General features: G+C 36.4%; 1 protein-coding gene across 4 annotated transcripts in view; it reads right to left on the bottom strand.

Moving 5' to 3' along the window:
* Positions 1-22,885, bottom strand: part of STRN (striatin) — a 72,188-nt gene that overhangs the window by 29,497 nt on the left and 19,806 nt on the right. For all 4 annotated transcript variants that reach the window (XM_086745607.1, XM_086745608.1, XM_086745609.1 and 1 more), the window contains exons 3-7: positions 21,713-21,786; positions 18,465-18,543; positions 16,439-16,603; positions 4,345-4,480; positions 2,332-2,467 (exon numbers count right to left, since the gene is read on the bottom strand). In XM_086745607.1, coding sequence (XP_086601733.1) covers positions 2,332-2,467; positions 4,345-4,480; positions 16,439-16,603; positions 18,465-18,543; positions 21,713-21,786 — 590 coding nt within the window. The remainder of the gene's footprint in view (positions 1-2,331; positions 2,468-4,344; positions 4,481-16,438; positions 16,604-18,464; positions 18,544-21,712; positions 21,787-22,885) is intronic.

Below are 22,885 nucleotides of genomic sequence, written 5' to 3'. Positions count from 1 at the left end.
AGCTACAAGGAGGGGCTGAGACTACTGTGAGTGTTCAGCAATGGCAAGAGGCATCTTCGTGCTGCCTACAACTACCTAATGGGAAGGTGCAGAGAAGACAGACTCTGCTTGGACTTGCATCACAGAAGGACCAAATACTTTTTACCACAAGGACAGTCAAATACCAGAATACTGCCTCGAGAGTTTATGGGAACTCCTTTCTTGGCAGGTATTCAAAACCTGACCAGAAGAACGCCAGAGTAACTTGCTGCAAATGGATCTGAGCAGGAGGTTGGACTAGATGGTCTCTCACTCCTTTGAACCGTCCAGTCATGATCCTATACTCATGAGTGATGGATTAATTCAAGACCCAAAGTCTTGAGACAGTCTTTTTGCAGCAGCTATAAAATAGAGAGGTATTAATAAGCTGAAGAGAGACTCTAATAAGGTGGTCTGCAGGCTAAATCATGTCGTCTTAATACATATGCCCAATTAAGTACCACTAATGATCAAAACTTGTGTGAAGAACTCAAAAAAGGTACGGAACTGGGCTATAAGTTTTAATCATGCTTTTCCTCCTGGCTAGACAGAATCTTCTGCTCTTCTCCAACAAAAGAAGTTTAAATGGACTTATATTAGATTGTACTGTTGCCAGGAAAACACTTAATACATTAATTTTCTACATACTGTCCCAGGATGCTTCCTGCATGTCCCACAGATTCTGTTCAACTTCACAACTGGATCCTGAACTACTACCATGCAAGTGCTTTATAGTTTGAAAGTTACCTGAACACTTCTGAGGACCTTTCAAGCCAAATGGGTTCAACAGATTACTGGAAGTGATCAGTAACGCTTGGGATCCAAAACGAAGTAAGGACTTCCTCTGTTTGCTTCTATCCTCACTACATCACTCTTCTATGCTACATTTAACAGTTTCACTTAAAGCAAATTCACGTAAGTGATCCATAATGGCAGTTTCTTGACAAAGCTTATTCTTATAAACAGTTACCATAAAAGACACACGTTGTGAAACAAGTAATTGAAACATACAAACGTCTATAACTCAAAAAACCTGTTAATATTTCTAGAAGTGAAACTACTACTTTCCATGACAATTTATTTTTAATGCTAGACTTGCTCATTTGTACTCAGCTGTCATCAATGAAACTAAAAATAAACCTGAAGTGTGAATTTGAGAATGAGAAAGCTCCTGTTGGCATACTAACTTTTCAGTGACACAAGCAATAGCTACGCTTATCAAGCATAAACGGATAAAATTTCAATATTAAAAGAGAAGTATCAGAATAACCCAATAAAAATATTTGTCATAAAAAAGAGTAACATTCCTAAATTTGTTTGGTGAACAAAATACTCACTGCTATATCTAATGATACTGAGACACATCCTCTTAAACAGAGACACTACATCACACTGAACACTAACTCAGAGTCCAACCAAGAGTTGGACATGGCTTCAGTGAAATACAGCATCTTGGAGCTGTTAGCTTCTGTGAAAGCCACAGCTACCATGGCTTATTTGTCTGTTAAGATTTCAGTTCCATTATAAAGCTCAATTATTTCCCATTCTTCTTCCATAGCTCCTTTCTGTGTCCACTTATGCTTAAGAATTTCAGAGCAGCTTAAGGAGGAAACAACTCCCCATCAAGATATTTAACTAGTTCTATTACTTCTTCTCTTCCCTATGCAGTGGGTTTATGCAGAATAATTATGTCAAAGTAAAGTGGATGCTGGCATTCTGGGTTACAGGACATGAACCTTAAAGGAGAGAGAACAGTTTGTGAAATGTCTCTCTATGACTAGGAGGCTCAGATATATTCTTCTGACAAATTATTAAAAAAATCTGAGCAACTGAATAATAGTTCATATTGCCCAAATTGCTAACATAAATAAAACATAATAAAATTACAACATAAATAAAACATAATAAAATTACAACTAATTCAGTTGTTATGACTCACATTACTCTTTAAATCAAAGTGGGAGAAAGCAAAGAAGACAAAATAACTTTCATGCCACAGTTATAAAATACAGCTTTAGCAGAGCATTTCATTAGCACGGGTCACTATAAAAACACATTGAAATTACACTCATAAAATTCTAATTCTATCTGCCTTACATACAGAACAGGAAAAAAAAATGATGACCAGAAGCATAAACCTTGAAGAATCCTTAACATTAAAGCAATATAGAGAAAAATGAGAATATTATGTCAAGAGGACTTCAGTCTGCACTCAAAAGGCACTGTCATCATGACAGATATTTCGATCAATCCCTCACAATATATTCTTACACATTTTTTTGTCTCCTGGTACAATCCATCATATTTCCTTACCCCAGTCTGTTCCATCTCCTGAACTTCTTGATTCCCCATCACCTTCATCTGAGGTAACCAAAAAGTCGAACTCTTTCAAAGCTTCTTCTGTATCTCTGTCTTCACTGCTGTCAGACAGCACCCTTTTCCTTACAATCTGAAAGGTCAGGAAGGAGAGAAAAAAGTTGAATTAAGTTACACACACACCTCTATACAGAGCAGCACTGTCTTCTCTTCTATGCAAAATCCTAACAGGAAGTTGAAGAAGCAGCAGAGAAGTACACATTAATAAGCAAATTTGGAATAAGCATACAAACTTTCTTCAAATTTCTAAGTCAAAATGACATTTGTCTGTAGATCTTTCTTCCTGTGACCCCTAATAATCAATAACTTGATAATGAATCTACACTGACCAAGACCACTACTATTTTTGCAATTCTAGAGAAGTACAAACTTTCTCTTAATACAGATCTAAAAACCCCCACAAAACCCATAAACAAAAAGCCAGAATGCTCACTCTGCTTCTCTGAACATAGCTTTTTTAACTCTCTTCTCTGAAAAAACTCTACATGTCATTTGGCTCACAAGACTAGCAAAAAAAACCAAAAACACCACCACAACTGATAGGAGCTGATTTGCTTAGATTTGGCAAAAATCATTCCATCCTGAATACTTCCTCAGATACTACTGTTAGTTAAACACAGTACTTCTGTGTTTAAACTGCATTTCCCTTTCAAATTCAAAAGCAAATTGAGTAGAAAAAATATTTTGATAAAAGAAAAAATACATGTTTTAATGAAGGAGCTCATTGTACGTTTTCTGCAACTAATTTACTTTTTCCTCAATAATCAAAATGGACTAGATGCTTTACAGTTATTTGACTAACAGGTGAGCTGATGTCATGATACATGAAATCCATAGCATAAGTTTTACTTCTACTGAAAAATAAAAATTACATTCATCACATTATTTTTAATTGGAACCTTGCTAAGAATCTGAAAAAGACTTCAACACGTAGTCCAACATCCCATAGCTCATGAGGATGACTGTTTCCTTTACACACAATGAACCAGTATTCAAAATCTGAAGCATATCTAAACTTCAAGTTTCATTCCTTCAGCAGGCTCATCGAACATATTGTACTACAGATGACTTTACAGGAGAATCTCAGACATTAGTTCACAGCCCATGGATGACAGGAACAAGTTTACAAAGATCTGCTTTAAAAACTGTTAAAAACTGATGGTTTGAGTGTTCATTCTTAAAACTGATCACAGAAACAGTCACATCCATCATAACTCTTATCTGCCTCAACTGTTAGGAAACATGACTCATTGAATATATATTAATTTTTAAAAGAAGAAGATAAAATTGAGTACTGATTGTATGTATCTATGTTATGTAACCATATGAACAAATAATATAGTAAAGTATAGACCATAAGGGAGATTCAGGTATTTGACTGAATAAACAAACAAAAAAGTTGATTAATCACATATTAGAGATTTTCCAGTCAGTTTCTCTTCCTTCCACAAGCTATTTAAAGCAAAATGTGGTATTTCAAGCTCTGTACTCTATAAGGACAAATTTCTACAAGTCATTTTAAATATCAATACATTTATATAAATATTCAAGAAACATTTTTTTTTACATGCAACATTACAAACAATACCTTCAAACCGAAAATTGTAAAAAAAAAAAAAAAAAAAAAAGGGACATCTGCTACCTTAAAAACTGCATCTCATATATATATATATATATATAAAAAACACTAGGAAGTAGAAAGACAATTAAAAAAAAAAATAGTCTATCACTGGAAACAAAACAATAAAGGTGGCATAGCTTAATTTGTATGCATACACTCAGAAATGCATATTTAATTCTTCTTATGCACATATGCTTGGACAGACCATCGTAAAGATGCATTAATGATCTGCACGTGTACATACACAGTCATATACTTTGCATATAGGCATTTCATTAATCTCACTTTTTCTATTCTTTGTAACTTTTTCAATTATTTTTTTCACTCACTGTTGCAGTATCAATGATTGTTTTCTCTCTTCCTTCAATATCTTCTTCATCTTCTTCATCACTAAAGTCTGCAGCTGCATTTTCAAGAAACTTGAAGGTCTCTAGCAGAGAGGCAGAGTCAGTCAATTCAGGTTTCCTAAATAACAACAACAACCAGCATAATGAGTCAAAAGAAATCACAACAAAGTCACTTTTTCAATTACCAGTCTGTTCTGTACTATGATGTCCAACAACACGTAAGACTGAAATAAGTCTACAGGTAAAAATATTTGTGGATTAAAAACCTAAACATCATCCATTTTATTAGAACCAACAATTACTATTAATCCAGCTGCAATTACCAGGATAGACACTTCAATTTTTTATTTGAAAAACATTTTAAAGCAACATTCATCCAATATGTGCCCAAAAGCACAATCAATAATGATACACCATCATTAAAAGCCTCAGCAACAAGGATATGATTTACAGCTATGAAGCTGGCCTATCACATATACATCAAGGCAAAGGAAAACCTTGCTGCTGCTATCTGATGTTCCTCACTTTGGTGGGAAACATCAAACTCCAGATCTATCATTCACTAACTTTTGAGATATGGTAAATTTGCCACTATAAAACAATATAATGTGAAAATATAATTGATGACTAAGTAATGTTTATGTAGGCTTAACATTAAGCAAATAAGGAAATGGATGAAGATTGAGTAAGATTATGACTGCATTGGCACAAATTCAGGCAGTGCCTTAGACCAGGAAGCATAAGGGTTTTCCTATTAACAACTGAAGGGGAAGAATCCAAGAAGTAGGATTGTAACCATTACTAAAACACTGATGAAATTACAATTAAAGCAATCCTAAAATTACGAACAGGCACCATGTTTTCTATGCAGAAGACGCACTTCTCCATCAATCTTTCAAAGATAAAGTGGTGAAAAAAAAAATTACTCCCTTTCAATTGTAATGATGTCATCCAGTAAAACCTTGTACATTCTTTATACGACTTTACAGCAGTAAAGACAAGCTTTATTGTTTTCTTACCTTTAATCAGTAGTCTGTTTTTCATAGTTCATCACTAAACATATGCCATCTTGCTTTTCATAACCACTGAAACCATAGAAGTCTGTCTCTCTCTTCAGAATTGTAGCTCTAAACCGTCTTGTCACCCTTACTACCAGTGAGTGCCTTGCTAATGCTACATTTTGCTTCTGCTCTGACCCATTTCAAAAGGTTCTGTCAACTAACAAGCCTATACAGTAAGGCCTTTTAAACTCCCTGCAGTGTAAACACCTGATTATCCATTCATCACCCACTTACTGCAGTGTTTCTCCATAACACTTTTCAAAGGTTTATTAGAGGCAACATCCAAGGGCAAAAGCTCTGATGTATAACAAGGCGTGATAAGCAGCACACTTCCTTCTTCAGTTCTATGCTTACACGGCAACAATTAGTAGGAGCAGCTTCTTCAGAGACCAAATATGCATCTCATTAAGACAATTTGCTATTCTACCCTTTTTTCACTTACTCTTCTTCACAGCCCAAAAATACCAATAAATGCCATTAGAAATCCCACATAGGCAGCAGTACAATATACCATGATGTACACTGTGTTTTCATGGTCACTGGTTTTACAAAGAATATTCCTTCCACTTTCCTACATCTTACCTTAGATAAGAACAATCTCAAACATGCTTCAAATTTGTCTTTCTTCCTGCGCTATTTTGACCATCTGTAATATCTTTCTTTTTCCTTGAGTAATGACTACTTTGGCAGACTATAATACCTTATTAATCTGCAGTAAAAATGTACATTTTCTACAGAAATCCTACAGTACTGTTATTTTGCTGTTTCCAACACACAAATCTTGATAAGACAAAACTTGTAAAGTGCTTCACTTGACTAACTTCTTGATTTTCAGCAAATTTTGTATGTCCTGGTCAACTCTCAGTGGACCAAATCATCCAACCACAATTGTATTTTTTTTTTCCCTCTGTATTTTGCATGTAAAAATCTGCCATGTAAAAACATCACGGCTGCTGACCTATATTAGCAACTATCAGACATGCTACAGTAAACAGCAGTGTATGAACTAATGCCAAACTGAATATAAAATTTTAATCAACAGAACTTGTTATTAAGAGACAGCTATCCTTCTACAGGTACAAGTATTTACAGGAATTCATACCTAGATTTGGTTCTGTACTCATTTGATCATAAATGAGGCCCTCTCACACTGAAGTTCAAAGTGACCACCGAAAGAGAAGCTTGTATCTTTTTTAAGTAACTGGTCTGAATTCAACTATCATATTAATTAATACATGCTTTAGTGGGCAGAATACATATATAATTGCATATTTCCATTTACACAGTGGAGTAAAAGGCATCTCATGCATTGCAAAACACAGTAGTTTATCATGTATTTCAAAAGTCCTGTATAGTACAAAAATGTACGAAGTCAGCATAGTACCACAGAAGATTATTTGTGCGAAGGCACAACTTCCAAGGAAGAATTCATAAGAACTAAAAAAATAGAACAGAATTGATAGAATATTTAAATTATTTAAAGACAGATTATTTAAATTATTTAAAGATTCTACAGGGAAAAGAAGCTTCAAGCTAACAGACAGGTTGATTTGCTACATTGTACCTCAGTACACAACAGCAGTCAAATCAAAAGTAACTCAATAATTTAGCTATTTTTCATCTTTTAGTAGCATATAAACATAATGCATTTCAGATATTACTGTCAGCATGAACACTTAGGAATACTGTAAAAAGTACTTAAGAAAATGTCTAGCCTTAGCTAATTTATGTTTTGTACTTCAATGGCAATTTGAAGCTTGCTTATTTCATTATTTTCCATCTGTTTAGTTTGTTTCTCTTATGGGATCATTTATAAAGCAACATTAAAAAAGCAGAAGCAGCAAAAATATCTTCAGAATAGGGTAGTATAACAAATTACTTCAAATTATGTTTTTGAAAAAGAAACAGCTTAACATTTCAAAGGCTTTTGTAGTCTAGAACACTTTAAAAAAAATAGTGAAAACACTGTAATAGAGATCAAAAGGCAAGGACTGATGCATGACTGTAGCATTACAGGCATGAGTGAAGCAAGACTATGGCAAGGTTCAGGACCTCTTGCAAACAAAGGGAGACAAAAAAAATCCAAAAACGTCTCAAAAAGGACAATTCTGCTTTACTGGACTGTCCTGGATCAAAATTTATCTAAGAGAGAACATAACTTTCAAAGTACAAGAACTTAGATGTTGCTTCTTCCTTCTTCCCCAGTCACACTATTTAAAGAGAAACTGCTGGAGAAGAACAAGCCAGAAACCCCAGACAGCAGGAGCAGCTACAGAAGCTGCCAAAGCAGAGAACATAGAGCAACCAGACTTTGGCACCACTTCCTTGACCCCGTGCTCCTCAGCTGCTTGTTGTGAATCTCTTTCCCACTGCTCCTTCCTCAGTCATACTCTGCAATAGCACCCTTGCATGGTTTTCTCCCCAGCACCTAACCTTGCCATCTCTCCTTGAAGGTTTCATCCCAGTTGACTTACCACTTCCTAACCAAACCTAAAGAAAAAAAAAATAATAATAATTTAACCAATACAACATCTTCTATCAGACACCGTTAACTCTGTGTGTTACAGCCTCCTCTCCAGTAGCTTACCCAATTAGACAGGAAAGTCTTTGGGGCAGAGAAACTATCTGCTACTCATGTCTGCACATGATTCAGTAAAACAGGACTCACTGCTTGTCACAAGCAGATGTTTAACATCTTTGTTGGCGACACGGACAGTGGGATAGAGCGCACCCTCAGCAAGTTTGTCGACAACACCAAGCTCTGTGGTGCAGTCAACATGCTGGAGGGGAGGGATGCCATCCAGAGGGACCTTGACAGGCTGGAGAGGTGGGCCCGTGCCAACCTCATGAAGTTCAACCAGGCCAAGTGCAGGGTCCTGCACCTGGGTTGAGGCAATCCCAGGCACAAATACAGGCTGGGCAGGGAATGGATTGAGAGCAGCGCTGAGGAGAAGGACTTGGGAGTGCTGGTGGATGAGAAGCTCAACATGAGCTGGCAACGCACACTTGCAGCCCCGAAAACCAACCATGGCCTGGGCTGCTTCAAAAGCAGCGTGGTGAGCAGGTCAAGGGAGGTGATTCTGCCCCTCTACTCTGCTCTTGTCCGACCCCACCTGCAGTATGCACCCAGCTCTGGAGTCCCCAGTATAGGAAAGACATGTCTCTGTCAGAGCAGGTCCAGAGGAGGGCCACAAAGATGATCAGAGGGCTGGAGCACCTCTCCTGTGAGGACAGGCTGAGAGTTGGGGCTGTTCAGCCTGGAAAAGAGAAGGCTCCAGGGAGTCCTTAGAACAGTCTTCCAGTACCTAAAGGGGGCTTATAAGAGGAGAAACTCTTTAGCAGAGCCTGTTGTGATAGAACAAGAGGTAATGGTTTTAAATTAGAGGGAGGTAGATTGAGACTGGGCATAAGGAAAAAAAAAAATTTTTTTTACGATGAGGTTGGTGAAGCACTGGAGCAGGTTGCCCAGAGAGGTGGTGGATGCCCCATCTCTGGAATCGTTCAAGCCCAGGCTGGATGAGGCTCTGAGCAACCTGATCTAGTCAGGGATGTCCCTGCTTCTTGCCAGGGGGGTTGGACTTGATGGCCTTTAAAGGTCCCTTCCAACTCAAACTATTCTACGATTCTAAACTGACAGAATTTTCAGCAGTTGTGTTTTCTCTGAAAATCTCATCCCAACTTGTATTTTACAGGCTGTTCAATTATTCATATTTGTCTTAACTCCTTGGCCCCTTTAAGACTAAAGATAATAATAGTTTCTTCCCATGAAACTTAAGAACTATGATTTGTAGATATTCCACACGTACTATTTAAAGCAAGTATGGCTCTTGCTGGACCTCAGTGGGTCACACAGCCAACTCTTCATCTTGTGCCCAATAATCACATGGCTCAAGACATTCAGTTGGCCCTGACATGGAACTATTAGCAGCTTTACAAGAAGTATAGTGTTCTATTGGCTGTCACCATTCAATATTCAGGATCTTAACATAAATCCTGTTTCTTATTAAGTGAAAAGTAGAAACCAGAACTTATAGGAAAGGTTAAATTGTTACATGGAAACTGAAACAACACATAGATGATATCCTGTCCTGCTCCCAACATGATCCAGAATCTTCCCTATTACAAAGTCAAACTTGACTTAGGCTAAAGCCACATTACAGACATGTATTTTCTTTGTAAACAACACATTCAATATTTCTATCATTACCTTCTCCTTCACTGAAAATAACTCTTGCAAGTCTCTGGTCATGTCCAGAGAGACTCTCATAAGCCTCTCCCATGAACTGCCCAACCACAAGGCCATTAACTGCCTCAGTCCTACTCACTCCCTCAAAGGAAAAAGTAGAGGGGTTTTTGTTTGCTTGTTTTATCCAACACATACACAAGTTATCTTAAATAAAACCAGATTTTATTGATAAATTCAGAAGCAGGAAGAAATACCACAGTAAAGTTAAATAAACACAAGTTCAGCTTAGGCTGAGAAATGTTTCTGGGGGCCTGTACAGAAAAGTCTCTTGTGACCCAGCATTTGAAGAGCTATTCTAGCATACTCTTTCTTGAGCCATTTTCATTGGCTCAATTTCCTCCTACTTTCAAAATGTGCTACTGCAAGGTCATCAATTTTAATTCCCCATAGAATTTAGTTATTTCATGTTTTAATGGTCTTTTCAATGCGGCTAGTTGAGTTCTTTCAAACTGAACACAGTAAATAAATGCATGCAAATTCAAATGTATTCCTTTCTATGAGGACTGTCTTTAAGAACAACTTGTTAAATCTTCAATATTGTGCAAAATCTTTCATAATGCAGCAGAGAAAATATCAAACTAATAATTTATAAAACTATGAAACACAATCATCAAAATTTACACACAAGGAACACTGGGCAGGCTAGACAGTCTGTCACAATCTTTGAAACCTCTTATGAATTCACTGCACACAATGCAAGAACCAGTGCAATACATACTACAACTGGTAAGCAAGACTTACAAAATGGTTTGGATGTAAATTGGAATCATGAAGGAATGCCATTTAAAAAGGAAAGGCCACTTCTCCTGCCAAATCTAGTCTGATAACTATGATACGTCAAATCAACAAGCTTTTTAAAGAACAAAAATAAAAAATAAGTGTTTGAAGAATTAAAGTAACTTTTCCATTATTTATCCATTCCCCTCCCCTCTCTGCTTCTCTCTCTCCTATTGCACAACTTCTCTGTCTCTTTCTCCCCATTCCTTCTATACCATGAGTCTTATGTGACATTTCCAAGAAGCATCCATCAAATCCTTTAAGCCATAGGTCTGTGCCAATGAAATGAAAAATAGATCGGTACTACTTTCTTCACACAAAACCTCAATTTACCTATTTTTTTATTTCTGCCTTAATGCATTGTTGAAAGTGTCCAGGTCTGGCCTAAATCGGATATCTTTGAAATGCCTACTAGGTCACTGCAAGATGGAGGCAGGGACAAATGGGAAAAGGGTGAAGAATACCACCAGTAAAGGGAATAAGGCAGATAGATTTGGGTTTTTTTTTTTTCTTTTTGTAATTCATTATTTTAGTCTCGCATACTATTTCAGAAATCTTTTTCATGTCAGATGTTACCTCAGGTTGTTAAATTCAGAGGTATTTTCCCAAATGAACCATTTTATAAGCAAGTCAACACACAACATTTATCAGCCAGTATGCAGCAGTTTCATTACATGGATCAGTGTTAATAGGATTTAGAGATGCAAAAGAGTTATTCAAGGCCTTCTGGTATAGAAAGACGCTCATTTGCTGAAGTGTCAGTTAGAATGATTTGTTGTACATCGGAAAGTAAAGGTCTTCAAAATATTTAATTTTAATCTTTGAAAAGGTCTTTAGATTTGCTCTCAAATGTTGAGGTTTGATGTCTTTTTGCTCATGTAAATTACAGGCAGTGGAAGCCACATGTGATTCAACAGAAAAAAAAAAAGGTAGCAGATTGTTTCAGAGAGACTGATAAATCATTCAGGATTATTTTTCTTTAAAAAGTTTCTACTTAAATATAGTTCTAATATCAAACTCTTAACAAGAACTCAGCTGATTTATCGACATTGTTTTTATATATACACACATATGCTTGGTATATCCTTGTTCTTTTCCAGTTCTACTCCTTTATTATATTTGCTTCCACTCATACCAAATGGTAGTCAAAGACACACCTCTAAGAAGGTAAACTAAATTGACTGTTTAGATTCCTGTCAATAAGGTAAAGCTGTTCAAAAAATGAGATAATAAGTGAACTCAATACTCTAATATTTTCAAGGCTATATGTGACATTTGCAGGCACCTTTCATTTTTGTTTTGGTTTGCTGGGAGAAAGCACCCATTCCACTCACTGCAGGTGTTAAGAATTTCAACCATGATTATAAAGTTATTATTTTAGTATCTATTTTTGAGTCCAGTCATGCCAAGTGGTACTTATCTTTTGTAATGCAAGTGAGATGATCTGAAGAAACTGAAAACAGATTCCCTTTTAAATTCCATTTAAAAAGTGGAAGTAGGACTATATCTACATCAGGTTATCATATTAACATTTCATTTACGGAATCAAAATCTTCCAGGGTGCATTCAAAATCCACATGATGTCTTGAGTGCTAAAGGTTTCAAGAGGATCTGTACATTAGCAAATAAACAGGCAATGTAAGAATACAAGTTTGGCCACAAATGTAGCAGCTAGTAACACATAAAGACTAAGGCTACTTCACCTAATAGTAAGAAAATAAACCGATTTGGCTTTAAAAAGCTTTCATCACTGTACCAAAAGAAAAAAAAAACCAAAGAGGTAGGGGGAGTTCTCTGATGTAATTCCAGCCCTTTAAGATATGCAAAATTAGGCTTAGGGGCATGAGGGATCAGATGACAATTTTCTAAAATAACTGGAACCTAGCAAAATTCAAGTTACATTTTGTCTGCTGCAAATAATTGTCTTAAGTATTTACAGTACAGCAACTACTAACATACAGCTTCTACATACCAAAGTAAACAGTATCAACTTCACAATAATCACCTCACACATTCTAACCACCCTTTCCCATAAAAAAAGCTCAACTTACTGTTGATATCACAGCACTGAGTGTCCAAACTCTGGCTGTCGAAGTAGGTATAACTGGTATAACGGACAACAAGTTATAACTGGTGTAACACAGAAGTTCTGGTGTAACAGACAACTTAACTGATTAAAATTCGAAAGAGATGTATGAGTTGAGCAGAGGAGAAATGTCCTGCCTACCCACTTCACACATCCCTGGGGTCAGAGGAGAAATGCCAGGGCTTATCCTTACAATAATCAAGGACATGTCTAAAAAAAATAAAATAAAATAAAATTTTAAAAAATTTAAAAAAAAGTGTGGGTGTCTGCTGTTGCCAGGGGTAGGTCAGAGGTATTGCTGAAGTAGGCTGAGTAGCAGCAACAATCACTAGACACAGATTAATGGGCTTAGACAAAAATCAGACTGTGCTGAGAAGTATGTCATCTCTTCCATATTCTGTTGTCTGCCACTTTCATCTCACTAAGAAAGTATTGGTTGGTTATCAATAAACAACAGCCAAAACATAAAGGAAGTTTTGTTTCCCCTTTCTGTTACTCTCTCTCTTCCCAAAGAGGTAACAGTATGGCAGCATAAAAGCAGCAAATATCATTTTTTCCTTTATTTATCACGAGTGCTCAGTTGTACAGAAGGCAGCTTAGCCAATCTGTTTTCTGCAATTTACATTGCTATATTTTTAAAGCTAATGTGTCTTCCATTTTCCTGTTCCTGTAATGCATCATCTCCATTTTTCTTCTGTTTTTCACTGTGCTGTTTTCCCCTCTATTGTAAGTTATCTTTGTTACATTCACCCACACTCTTTCCAAACTCCTATTGATTTGGCTTCATTGTTTCTCATCCACAAGCTTTCTCTTTCTTCAGTCCCTACTGTGTCTCACATTCTTCCTTCCATGTAAACATTTTTCTAAAAATCAGACTTAAAATCCAGTCTCAGCTTCACCCACCATGTTAAGCAGTTCTTCCAAGATTAAACAAATCAAATGTTCTATGAGCTGTGTTTTCGCATTTTAGCGGAGACATTCCTTGATAGACTAGATTTATTTCCATGCTTACTTTTTGTCCAGCACTCTGCTCTTCAAATGTAACTAAGACATCTTCAGGTTGACCACTAGCCTCAGACTTGCTAGCAGATATTCGACATCAATGTTCATTAAATGTTTTGAACCACAAAATTTGCCAAACTGCACTGGCTTGAGCAGTTCACAGGCTTCTGTGGTGATAGCAAAGCTTTCTCCTACAAATAGTTCCACTGTACCCATGCAGCCACACAGCGTCTTCCATCTACATTTCAGTTTGTAACTGTCCCAATGTCTGGTGGTCCTGGCAAACACACATATATGACCTTAAATTTCCTGAGATTGCACTAAGGTTTTCGTTGGGTTTTTGTTCTTCCAGTCTCTCACCATCACTTTTCTCCTCTACCACTACCAAACTACATGCACATGTTCGTCACACTCCTTCCAATCGTACAAGCTTGCTGTGGCCCCAATCTTCTTCTCACTTTACGTGCACCCTGGGAATAACAAGATGCTGCTAAAAGAACTGTCAATCTTTTCAGCTGTCCGGTAAGCAGCCTAGCACTGGTGGGGTTGCTTCAGAGGGCTCCTACCTTGACTGTGAGCCAGAATTTAGCTGACTCACCTAAATTTTTCCCAGTTCTGCCAACTGGGTAGAAAAAGTGTTGAATTAAGTTTTCAAATATTCGGTAAGAATTCTAACTGGGATCAGAGGCAAGATCCATGTGCCTTAAATATTAGTCACCTATTCAATGCTAATACTCTTCAAGAAGTAGCTGTTCTAAACATGTTTAAGTAATGCTGACAATAGATGAGGCAGGGAACAGGTAAGTATGAGCTAATCAAGAAAAACAACTCATGTCATTTCTGATTTCTCATCTGCCATAAAGCTGCACTTGGAAATCTCAGAGGCAAGGAACAATGCAGCTGGGAGGAGCTGAACAGTGCCACATGCCACAGAAACAGTGAGGTGTAACATTTTACAGTATCTAGTTGCAGAAGATGAAATAGCTGTTAAATAACAGGCAGCCTCTGCCAGGAAGAAAACCACAGAATGCCTCCTGCGTGGAAAACTGAAAGAGATGGTCTGAAAGCATACTTGAAACACCCAGAATAATCACAGCATTGAAAGCTAGTCCTGTACTCAGATTGACCAAGGAATTTTAGTAAAATCCCAACTTTTTCCTCTCAGTGAGGAGATCTCAGCAGACATCCACAAACTCAAAATCACCCATGAAGACTGACGTGGCTATGTTGAACAAGATCCCTGCAAAATTCTTCCACTATAAAACCCTGGAGTCATTTCTTGCACATGATGTATCAAAATACTTCCCTAAACTGTCTAATACAGACTGCCATCTTATGCATCACAAGTGAGATGAAAACAGTTTCTCAAAGCACACGCCTGACTAGCCTTGCAGTTGACAAGCTTGCAGAGCCACAATGGAAGGGAACTAATTTTTCTCCATCAGTAAATCCCCTCAGCCATAGGGTAGACTACAAAGTGTTAAACCTAATAGCGGATCTACCCAGAAAGCAAGTAGATAGGAAAGAAATGCAAATGCGTTATATCAAACCCACTGTTTGACTATTTCATCCATCAAATAACTATCTTGTAAATATATCCATCTATTTCAAAATCAAAGTAAACCCATTTAAATAAATTTTACAGCACAAGAAGAGAAGCTTCATTTACCCACTCCCCCTGAGAAGTGGGGACCTGAGAAGAAGTGACCCCTTCACCAGAAATCAAACTAAACTTGTTATTGTAATCTATCAAGTATTCCTTGTTCTTCAAAAACAAAGCTGCTGTACATAAACAACATGGCTTGTCAACTATCTAGCAGCACAATATATTTTAGTAGCTCATGGGTTCTCTCATACATCCAAATTTTCCACCTCACATAATTAAATATAATTACATAACAATAAACTTCTGCCCTTATGTAACTTGTTGGCCTGAAGTTGCTGCAGCTATCTGCTCAGTATAACAAAATTTTACAAATGTTTTTTAAAAGAGAATGTGTCATATAGCAGTATTGGATCTTAGAGAGGAAAAAAAAAAAAAAAAAAAAAAAGGTCTTGAATTTTGCCACATTAGTGTAGAAAAGGAAAAAAAGAGGGAGAACCTTTGAGGAAAGCTGTGCTCCCCAATGCAGCACAAACTACTGGAAAAAGTTACCTCATCTACTGTTCAAACAAGCCTGCATAATTTTTGTTATTTTTCAAGTTTTACAACTATGGTATCTTAAACAAGAACAAACAGATAGTTAAATCTGAAACTTAGCCATAGAGGGGAAGAAAAAAAAAAAAAAAAAAAAGCCTCTTATGTTTTTCAACATTGCTTAAAAGCAAAAGTAAATACAGCAAGCTTCTGCTCTCCTTGAATGACTTTTTATAGTATTAAAAATATTGAGAGACAGAAATTAATACCCAGCATTTCAGTCGCATTTATGTATCTATATCCATTAGTCCATTAGTGGAAAATCAGAAACTTACAGGAATCAGAATGTAAGAAGTGAATTTGTTTTTCAGATCCTGTCAAAAAAAACCAACTGTATCTCATATAGATTATCATGTCATAGTCAGCACAGATAAGAAGAGGAAAGCCTGTGACTGATACAGTAACATTTCCAGCGATACACATAAACCATTAACTTGAAACAACGCTGACCTCTAACCACTTATCAACCGTATCTCAAAGAGGCTTGATTTGACTTTGTGCTGCCAACCAACTGAAAAAACAATTTATGGTGCTTTTAAGCTGTGACTCTTAAGAGTTACTTCCATACTTATCGCTCAATTTAATGAAATTAGTTAAAATTGCTCTAATCTCCAATTACGTGAAAAATCCTGAAATCTTCTCAGTAAACAGGAATTTGTTCTACATCATTAAGTGCATTTATGCATTTATGTCATCCTGATGCTTACCCAATCATCACGTTTTCTTTAATCTGGCCCTCTGTGCCATTTACCATTGGCTCTTGATTTCTATTTTCCTTCTCTGAAGCATCACTTGAAAGGCCCAGTAAAGCTCGTACTCGTTTTGACTTCACATCCAATATTGTGTCCGTGTAGCCCACTTCTTGTAGATACCTGAAGGAACAGAACTCATGCTAATCTTCCGTGCATATCTCACTTATTCAAAACAGTAAACAAAAACTTCTCCCTAAACTCATCTTCAACTCCTTAGCTTAGCAAAGTACAGGGCTGTGCTAACGAAACATGCTTATAAATCATCCTGTACCAGCTGCAGAGGGATCGCCTCTTGCAGTACCAGCCTCTACAGTCACTGAGAAAAAAAAAAATAAAAAAATAAAAAAAAAAATCAAAGAGCCAAGCAGTCAGAGGTTATACAATACGTTATTCATTCATTTACTAAAATGGATGGAAAAGTACTTTCAATTAAGAGTTGTTCTTTATAACGCACTAAGTTTGATAAAATCTTTGCCTTAGCTTTTTCTTATTCTGCAATGGAGCTGCAAAATACTAATTTGTCTTGCATATAAGAGTGGGCAGCAAGAATTCTGGACTAGCTTGTACAAAAACCTCAGGGTCTAAAGTCGACTCTTTCGTCAATATGCCATATCGCCTCTGGGGGTGGGGAGCAGATGGGAATTTTTTTTTCCCCCCCCAAAAAAAAAAAAAAAAAAAAAAAGTAAAAATTTGACTCTCCCCTTTCCTGTAAAATACGGAGTTAATAGCACTATCTTCTCACAAGCACTGGACTAATTAAATGGTCAATATTCTACAACACTAAAAAGGGGAAATGCTATTTTACAGTAACAACTGTTACTAATCAAGGACATGCACTTTTCCTGCAAGAACATTCTCCTCCAATTATTTAACAATATCCTCTACATAATCGCATTAGGAGAGAAATACTCATTGTTGGCTATACAAAAATCAAACAAGTCACCTATGGAAAACAGAGTCATCAGTAACACACACTGTATTCAGCACTGTGTCACTTATTTATGAATTACGCTGAGAAGGAATGTCTTGTCTCCAAAATCACCGATCCAAGTCAAGACCATTTTATTTATATTTATTTAACATACAGGTAAGATTTGAGCTCTTGAAAAAGAAAAGCATGTACAAGCTATCCAACGGACAAATTTAACTTTAAAAAAATTCTTTCAAAAAGATCCTTTAATATAAACTCCAGACTGTCCTTATCGTCTCCCTCCACTCTCATTTAATCCTATGCAATACACCAAAAAAAAATTAGAAACCAGAAGTTTTGCTAGTTGATTAGAAGACCTTAGAATCTAACTATCAGCATAAGGGATGAGGCAAATGCATGAAAAAACAGACAGAGACACTCTGATGAGAGGTATTTAAGAGACCTCTTCAAATTAAACCAAGGGCTGTAACCAGGGTAAAAAACCAAAAAAATGTTATCAAATACCTTGGAAATTAACTCACTATGAGCACAATTCAAAAACTGATTTGGATTAACAGACATTTGCTTCATTGAGATGAACTGAGAATTAGAAAACTTCTAGTCTAACCTTCTGGATATTTGTCTTTTTTTGCACCTATAACAGGCCAAAATACAAGCTATCCCTTTTTGCAACACCAGTAATTTTCATTTACATCGCTCTTAACAGAATTACTTGCATGTGTTGTTTTTTAACTGCAAAACAACGGCAAAGTGTCATGACCCACTGTTTTCTCAAGTAGATTATTGTATTATATTCAGTGAAAGAACAGCAAATGAGATTACATGTTTGTGATTTGACAAAGCTTCTCATCTGAAGTTCTGAAATATTAAAATTTTTCAAAAACCTACGAAAAGTAGGGCAGAAGCTGAATGAACTTCATCGCACACACTAACTTTTCTTGAAGGAAAATCTAACAGGGGAAAAAAAAAATCAAATACCACCATCATCACATTTCACTACCAGATTCTTTCCTTTGCATTCATTATTCAAGTCCTTTTTTCAACACTTACTGTCTTAGCAGCTGTCGTCCTTGTTTCCATATTAGCTGACTGTTCTGTTGTGGCTGAATCTCTGTCTCATTCCCTTCATCTGGAAAAGATTATTTAATTATGAACATTTTTTCTTTGTCCTACTTTTTAAAAAGATGCCCACCCACTTGAGAAGACAAATGTGATCTGTCTTAATATGATTAGGAATGGTTTAATAACAAAGTAAAAAATTCAAAGTGCCAACAATCAGTCAAGAGAGAAAAAAATTGCACATAGCACAGAACTGTAGTACTATGAACACATAAAGATTGTCAGGTACATCCTACTCGAGCAAGTTCCACTAGTCATCAGTGCCTTCCTTTCTGTCTTACATCCAAAAGTCCCATCTTACTCCTTTTTCTTTAAGGGAACATAATCACAGAGACAATCTGCAGTTTCATCTTTGCATTAACCTTCCATTATAATTGTTGCTCATCATTTAAATTTAAATACAAACACCTTTAATTGCTAACAATATCAAACGCAACTGCAGCACAATATTTTATTAACAACTCACTATCCAACCAATTTCTTTAATGTTTGACCATACGAGATAAAACCAACAGACCGACTCACATTAACTTTAAATTAATCCATATTTGTATTAGTTTTGTGGAAGAAAAAAAAAATACAATGGGGGTTGTTTGTTTATTTTTTTAACCTGAAAAGCTGTTGAAAAATTTTCACCACATTTTCCACAAGTGTGAATTTGTATCCAGACAGTACTAATTCAGGAAATCCACAAAAGAAATTATGTGGCTGTTCTGGTGAGAAATCTATCTGAATGCTGGCAAACAACAGCTGCACATTTATTCCATATATAGCTTCATACTACATAACAGCGGAGGATTTTTTTCCCCCTCCTCCAGGAGATATATAAACATATGCTTCCCAAGATAAAAGATCTTGTTTTAGTATCTACAAAAGCATCTACAAAACTTGAAACTCTTGTGGTCCAAACACTAAAGGATGAAGAGTCTTCTTGTGTAAACAAAAATTAAGAACCAGAAAAACCTGTGGTATAATCCCATGAGTAACTTGATATGTGATGTGGGAATGCTATTGTCCTTACCAGGAAGTAATTTATCCTTAAACAAATGTATTAACACCACACAGAAAAAAAAAAAAAAAAAAAAACCAAAAAAAACCAACCAAACAAACAAAAACAAACACAAAACCCCCCACCCAAAGAAGCTATCAAAGACTTATCAGAATTCACATACGAGGAGAGTCATATGAATTTTATCCATCTCAAATTCACAAATCCATTTAATAGCAACCCTGGAAAATAATCAATTGCACAACGATTTTCTGCCAACAACTGAACACAGCTGGAGCCAGCACACAACTACCAAAGCTTACTCTATAAGAATTAAAACATGACAGATAAATCTGCCTGAAAATTCCTTTTGAAAGGAAAAAAACTCTTCTTCTGAAGGCACTGTTAAGTACATCTACAGGCAAGAATTCTCTTTTGCTTAGTCTCCTCAGAACTGATGACCGCTAGCTCTTACAGCAGTTTATAGATCAGAATTACGGGACTCGCATTATGAGCAAATAACAGCAGAAGATATCACAAAGAGAAAAAAAAAAAAAGTAATCCTTTTATCAGGAGACTGAATCCTTTCTTCTAAACTGTATTACTGACTCCTCAAAAGATCATAGAGAAAAACAACAAGGACCAATTGGGAAGAACTATTTGAAACACTTCCACATTTTCTCCTCACCGGGTAGAAAAAATAGTGACGAGGCGGGGAAAGACACGGACATAGAAGTAAGTATCTATCAAAGACAACTCCAAAGGAGCGTGATGAAGTTTATATTTCAAGTGTATATCTTTAATCAGTCCAGATTTGATGTAGAACAAAAGCGTACGTTTCTGACAGCTACATATACAGAATGCAATGGGATAAATCAGGATAACGGAATTTTAACAGAGGTAATTCCACTAACGTTCACTTTGCGGAAGTAATGCACTGGCTATAGCTCTGCTGGGCAAGCCAGGCCTTGCACTACATTCCCCAGCTGGAAACTGGAGCTGTATCCCGAGAAATTACAAACACCAAGGATGTCTAGGATCTTGGTACGATCAGGACAAAGATTTCTAGTGGTCCAGATACAGATTGGGGTCTTCCACTTAGTAACACTGAATTAAACTGTTTATTCAGTTAAGGAAATTACCTTGATAATAACACAAAATAAAATTTCTCAAAAATTCATTATATCTTGGACAAGAAAAGCCTGGTGTAAAGTTTCATCAGTTGGTGTGTGGCTGGATTTTTTTGTTTGTTTGGGTTTTCTTAATGACCTTCTGAATCCAATGAGATAAGAATTAAACATGACAGTAAACAAGACCATCCCTTCCACAAATCAAGTGACAGAGCTGAAGTATGCAGACTTTCTATATTCTTCCATGATGTACAGGTGGTTCTAGTTTCTTTGCTGTAGTAGGAGTAACAGGGGACTGAGATACAAAAGTCACCACCTATTACTTCTCCTTTCAAGGGCTTGACTTATAACCAAATCCCTGTACTCTTCCTTTTTTTTTTTTTCTGAGGAAAGGATAGGGAGATATAGAGAGGGATAAAGGGAAGCAATTTAAGTTCTTAATTCCTCAAGTTCATGCTTAAAACTATTTGTGTGAAGTAGGAGCTACAACCTCTAGAAAACCAGTGAAACTGTCCTCTTGCAGCATAGCACTGAAGTTAGTTGTATGCATTTCCAGTGATCACTGGAATTTTGTAAATAAATTCCCCACTCTCAAACTCTCGTTTATGTCTAATACACACTTCCATTATTTTTCTCCTGCAATACCACTAAAGTAATCAAACAAAAATTATGTACTATACATTTCATGTCCCTTGACATTAACTTTTTATTCAGAAGAATAATTAAAAGATAAAAGGATTCGATAGCTACAAATTTAATACCTCCCTGTTCCAAAACAGCCACAAACATTACTGAGTCAGAGAAAAATAATTCTTTCCAGAAGCAGCTTTTTTGTTTGGGTTTTTTAAAATCTAAACTCATTTAATTTATCAACAGATTCTGTCAGAGCATTAGCGTATATTTTTAATTTTAGAAAAGTAAAATATAGTCTTTATTAATTATCTCTATTCCCACTGCTTCCATTAAGTGGCTTACTTTATCAACACTATCATTTCAGCATTTGCACAAACCACAGTTAAGCTTTTATGCCAGTAATGAACTCATTCTTAAGAAATTCTTACCAGAATCATAGTTTGGTGGTTTCATATCTCCCTGATTCAATTCTGTGCCATATTTTAATTTGTGATATTTAGCCCTGAAAGGGAAAAAAAAAAGAAAAAAGAAAGAAAAATAAAAATAAAATATTAGCACGTTTAAAGCATATCTCTAAACACATTAATGTCACCTATCTTCACTTGAAAAGCCACTCCTTTCTCCTAGGCTAGGAAAAAGCCAAAACTAATACTTTCAGTTAGATTTCAGATATGCGATTTTGCTTAATTGTTTTTTCCAAGGTTGACACGTAATTGCAAAGTGAATACTGACGAAACACAGGGATCAGCAGACTGCAGATTTTACAAAACGTTCTTGCTACAGAAAAGGTTTCTTCCCTGTGGACATGGGTTACTGTCAGCTTCCCTCCCCCCCCCTCCTATTTTTTTTTTTAGGCATCACTATGAAACATTTTTACTATCCACGTCAGTTCAGTGCCATCTACTTTGTATTTCATATTGTCACCTCAATTAAACAAATCTTAGTTTTATTATTCAAAACGCTGTCCTTTCCAACAGCAGCAGGCCCTCAGTTAGAACTATTCTAAAAGAGATTTAGCACTGACAGAAGCCCATCTACACCAGTTGATCTTTTATCTTCTTTTCCAAAAAGATTTAGCCTACAGAAGGCCTATTGTAATAAACCCCACAAAGCATGCTATACGGTAAGAGTAGCCAGAAGAAAAAGGAAATGCTTTTTAATTTAAAAAGTTTCATCCTACAGAGTCAGTGTCTATAGACTTTTAAACACACTAAATGTCACAGTAGGGTAGCATTACAAATGCACAAATAAGTTATTAAAGATTCATTCAATAGTCTTGTAACACAGTAACAGAGAAACTGAGGCAAGGAGAGCCTTAGTCAGTTTTGTACCTGTTCCCCACTTCTCTCAGACTCATTGTAACTTTTGTCTCTATGATTGTTTTCTGCCAAACATGAAAATTTAGATGACTCAAAAAAAACCTGACTCCGTACAAATTTTGGTAGCCTTCATAACCTAAGGTAGAAAAGCAGCACTCATACCAGTTCCTACCCTGAACAAAACGCAGGGATGAATCCAGGCAGTGCTGGGCATGCAGCCTGGCAGTAGTGGGACGACCAGCTAGCACGCATACATACGCAGGCCCTGTGCAAATGTACGGT

The sequence above is a fragment of the Chlamydotis macqueenii genome, chromosome 3 (genome assembly GCF_036417535.1).
Source record: "Chlamydotis macqueenii isolate bChlMac1 chromosome 3, bChlMac1.mat, whole genome shotgun sequence".
Taxonomy (NCBI): domain Eukaryota; kingdom Metazoa; phylum Chordata; class Aves; order Otidiformes; family Otididae; genus Chlamydotis; species Chlamydotis macqueenii.
Note: the sequence above shows the minus strand (reverse complement) of the source record. Positions and strands in the feature narration are given on the sequence as shown.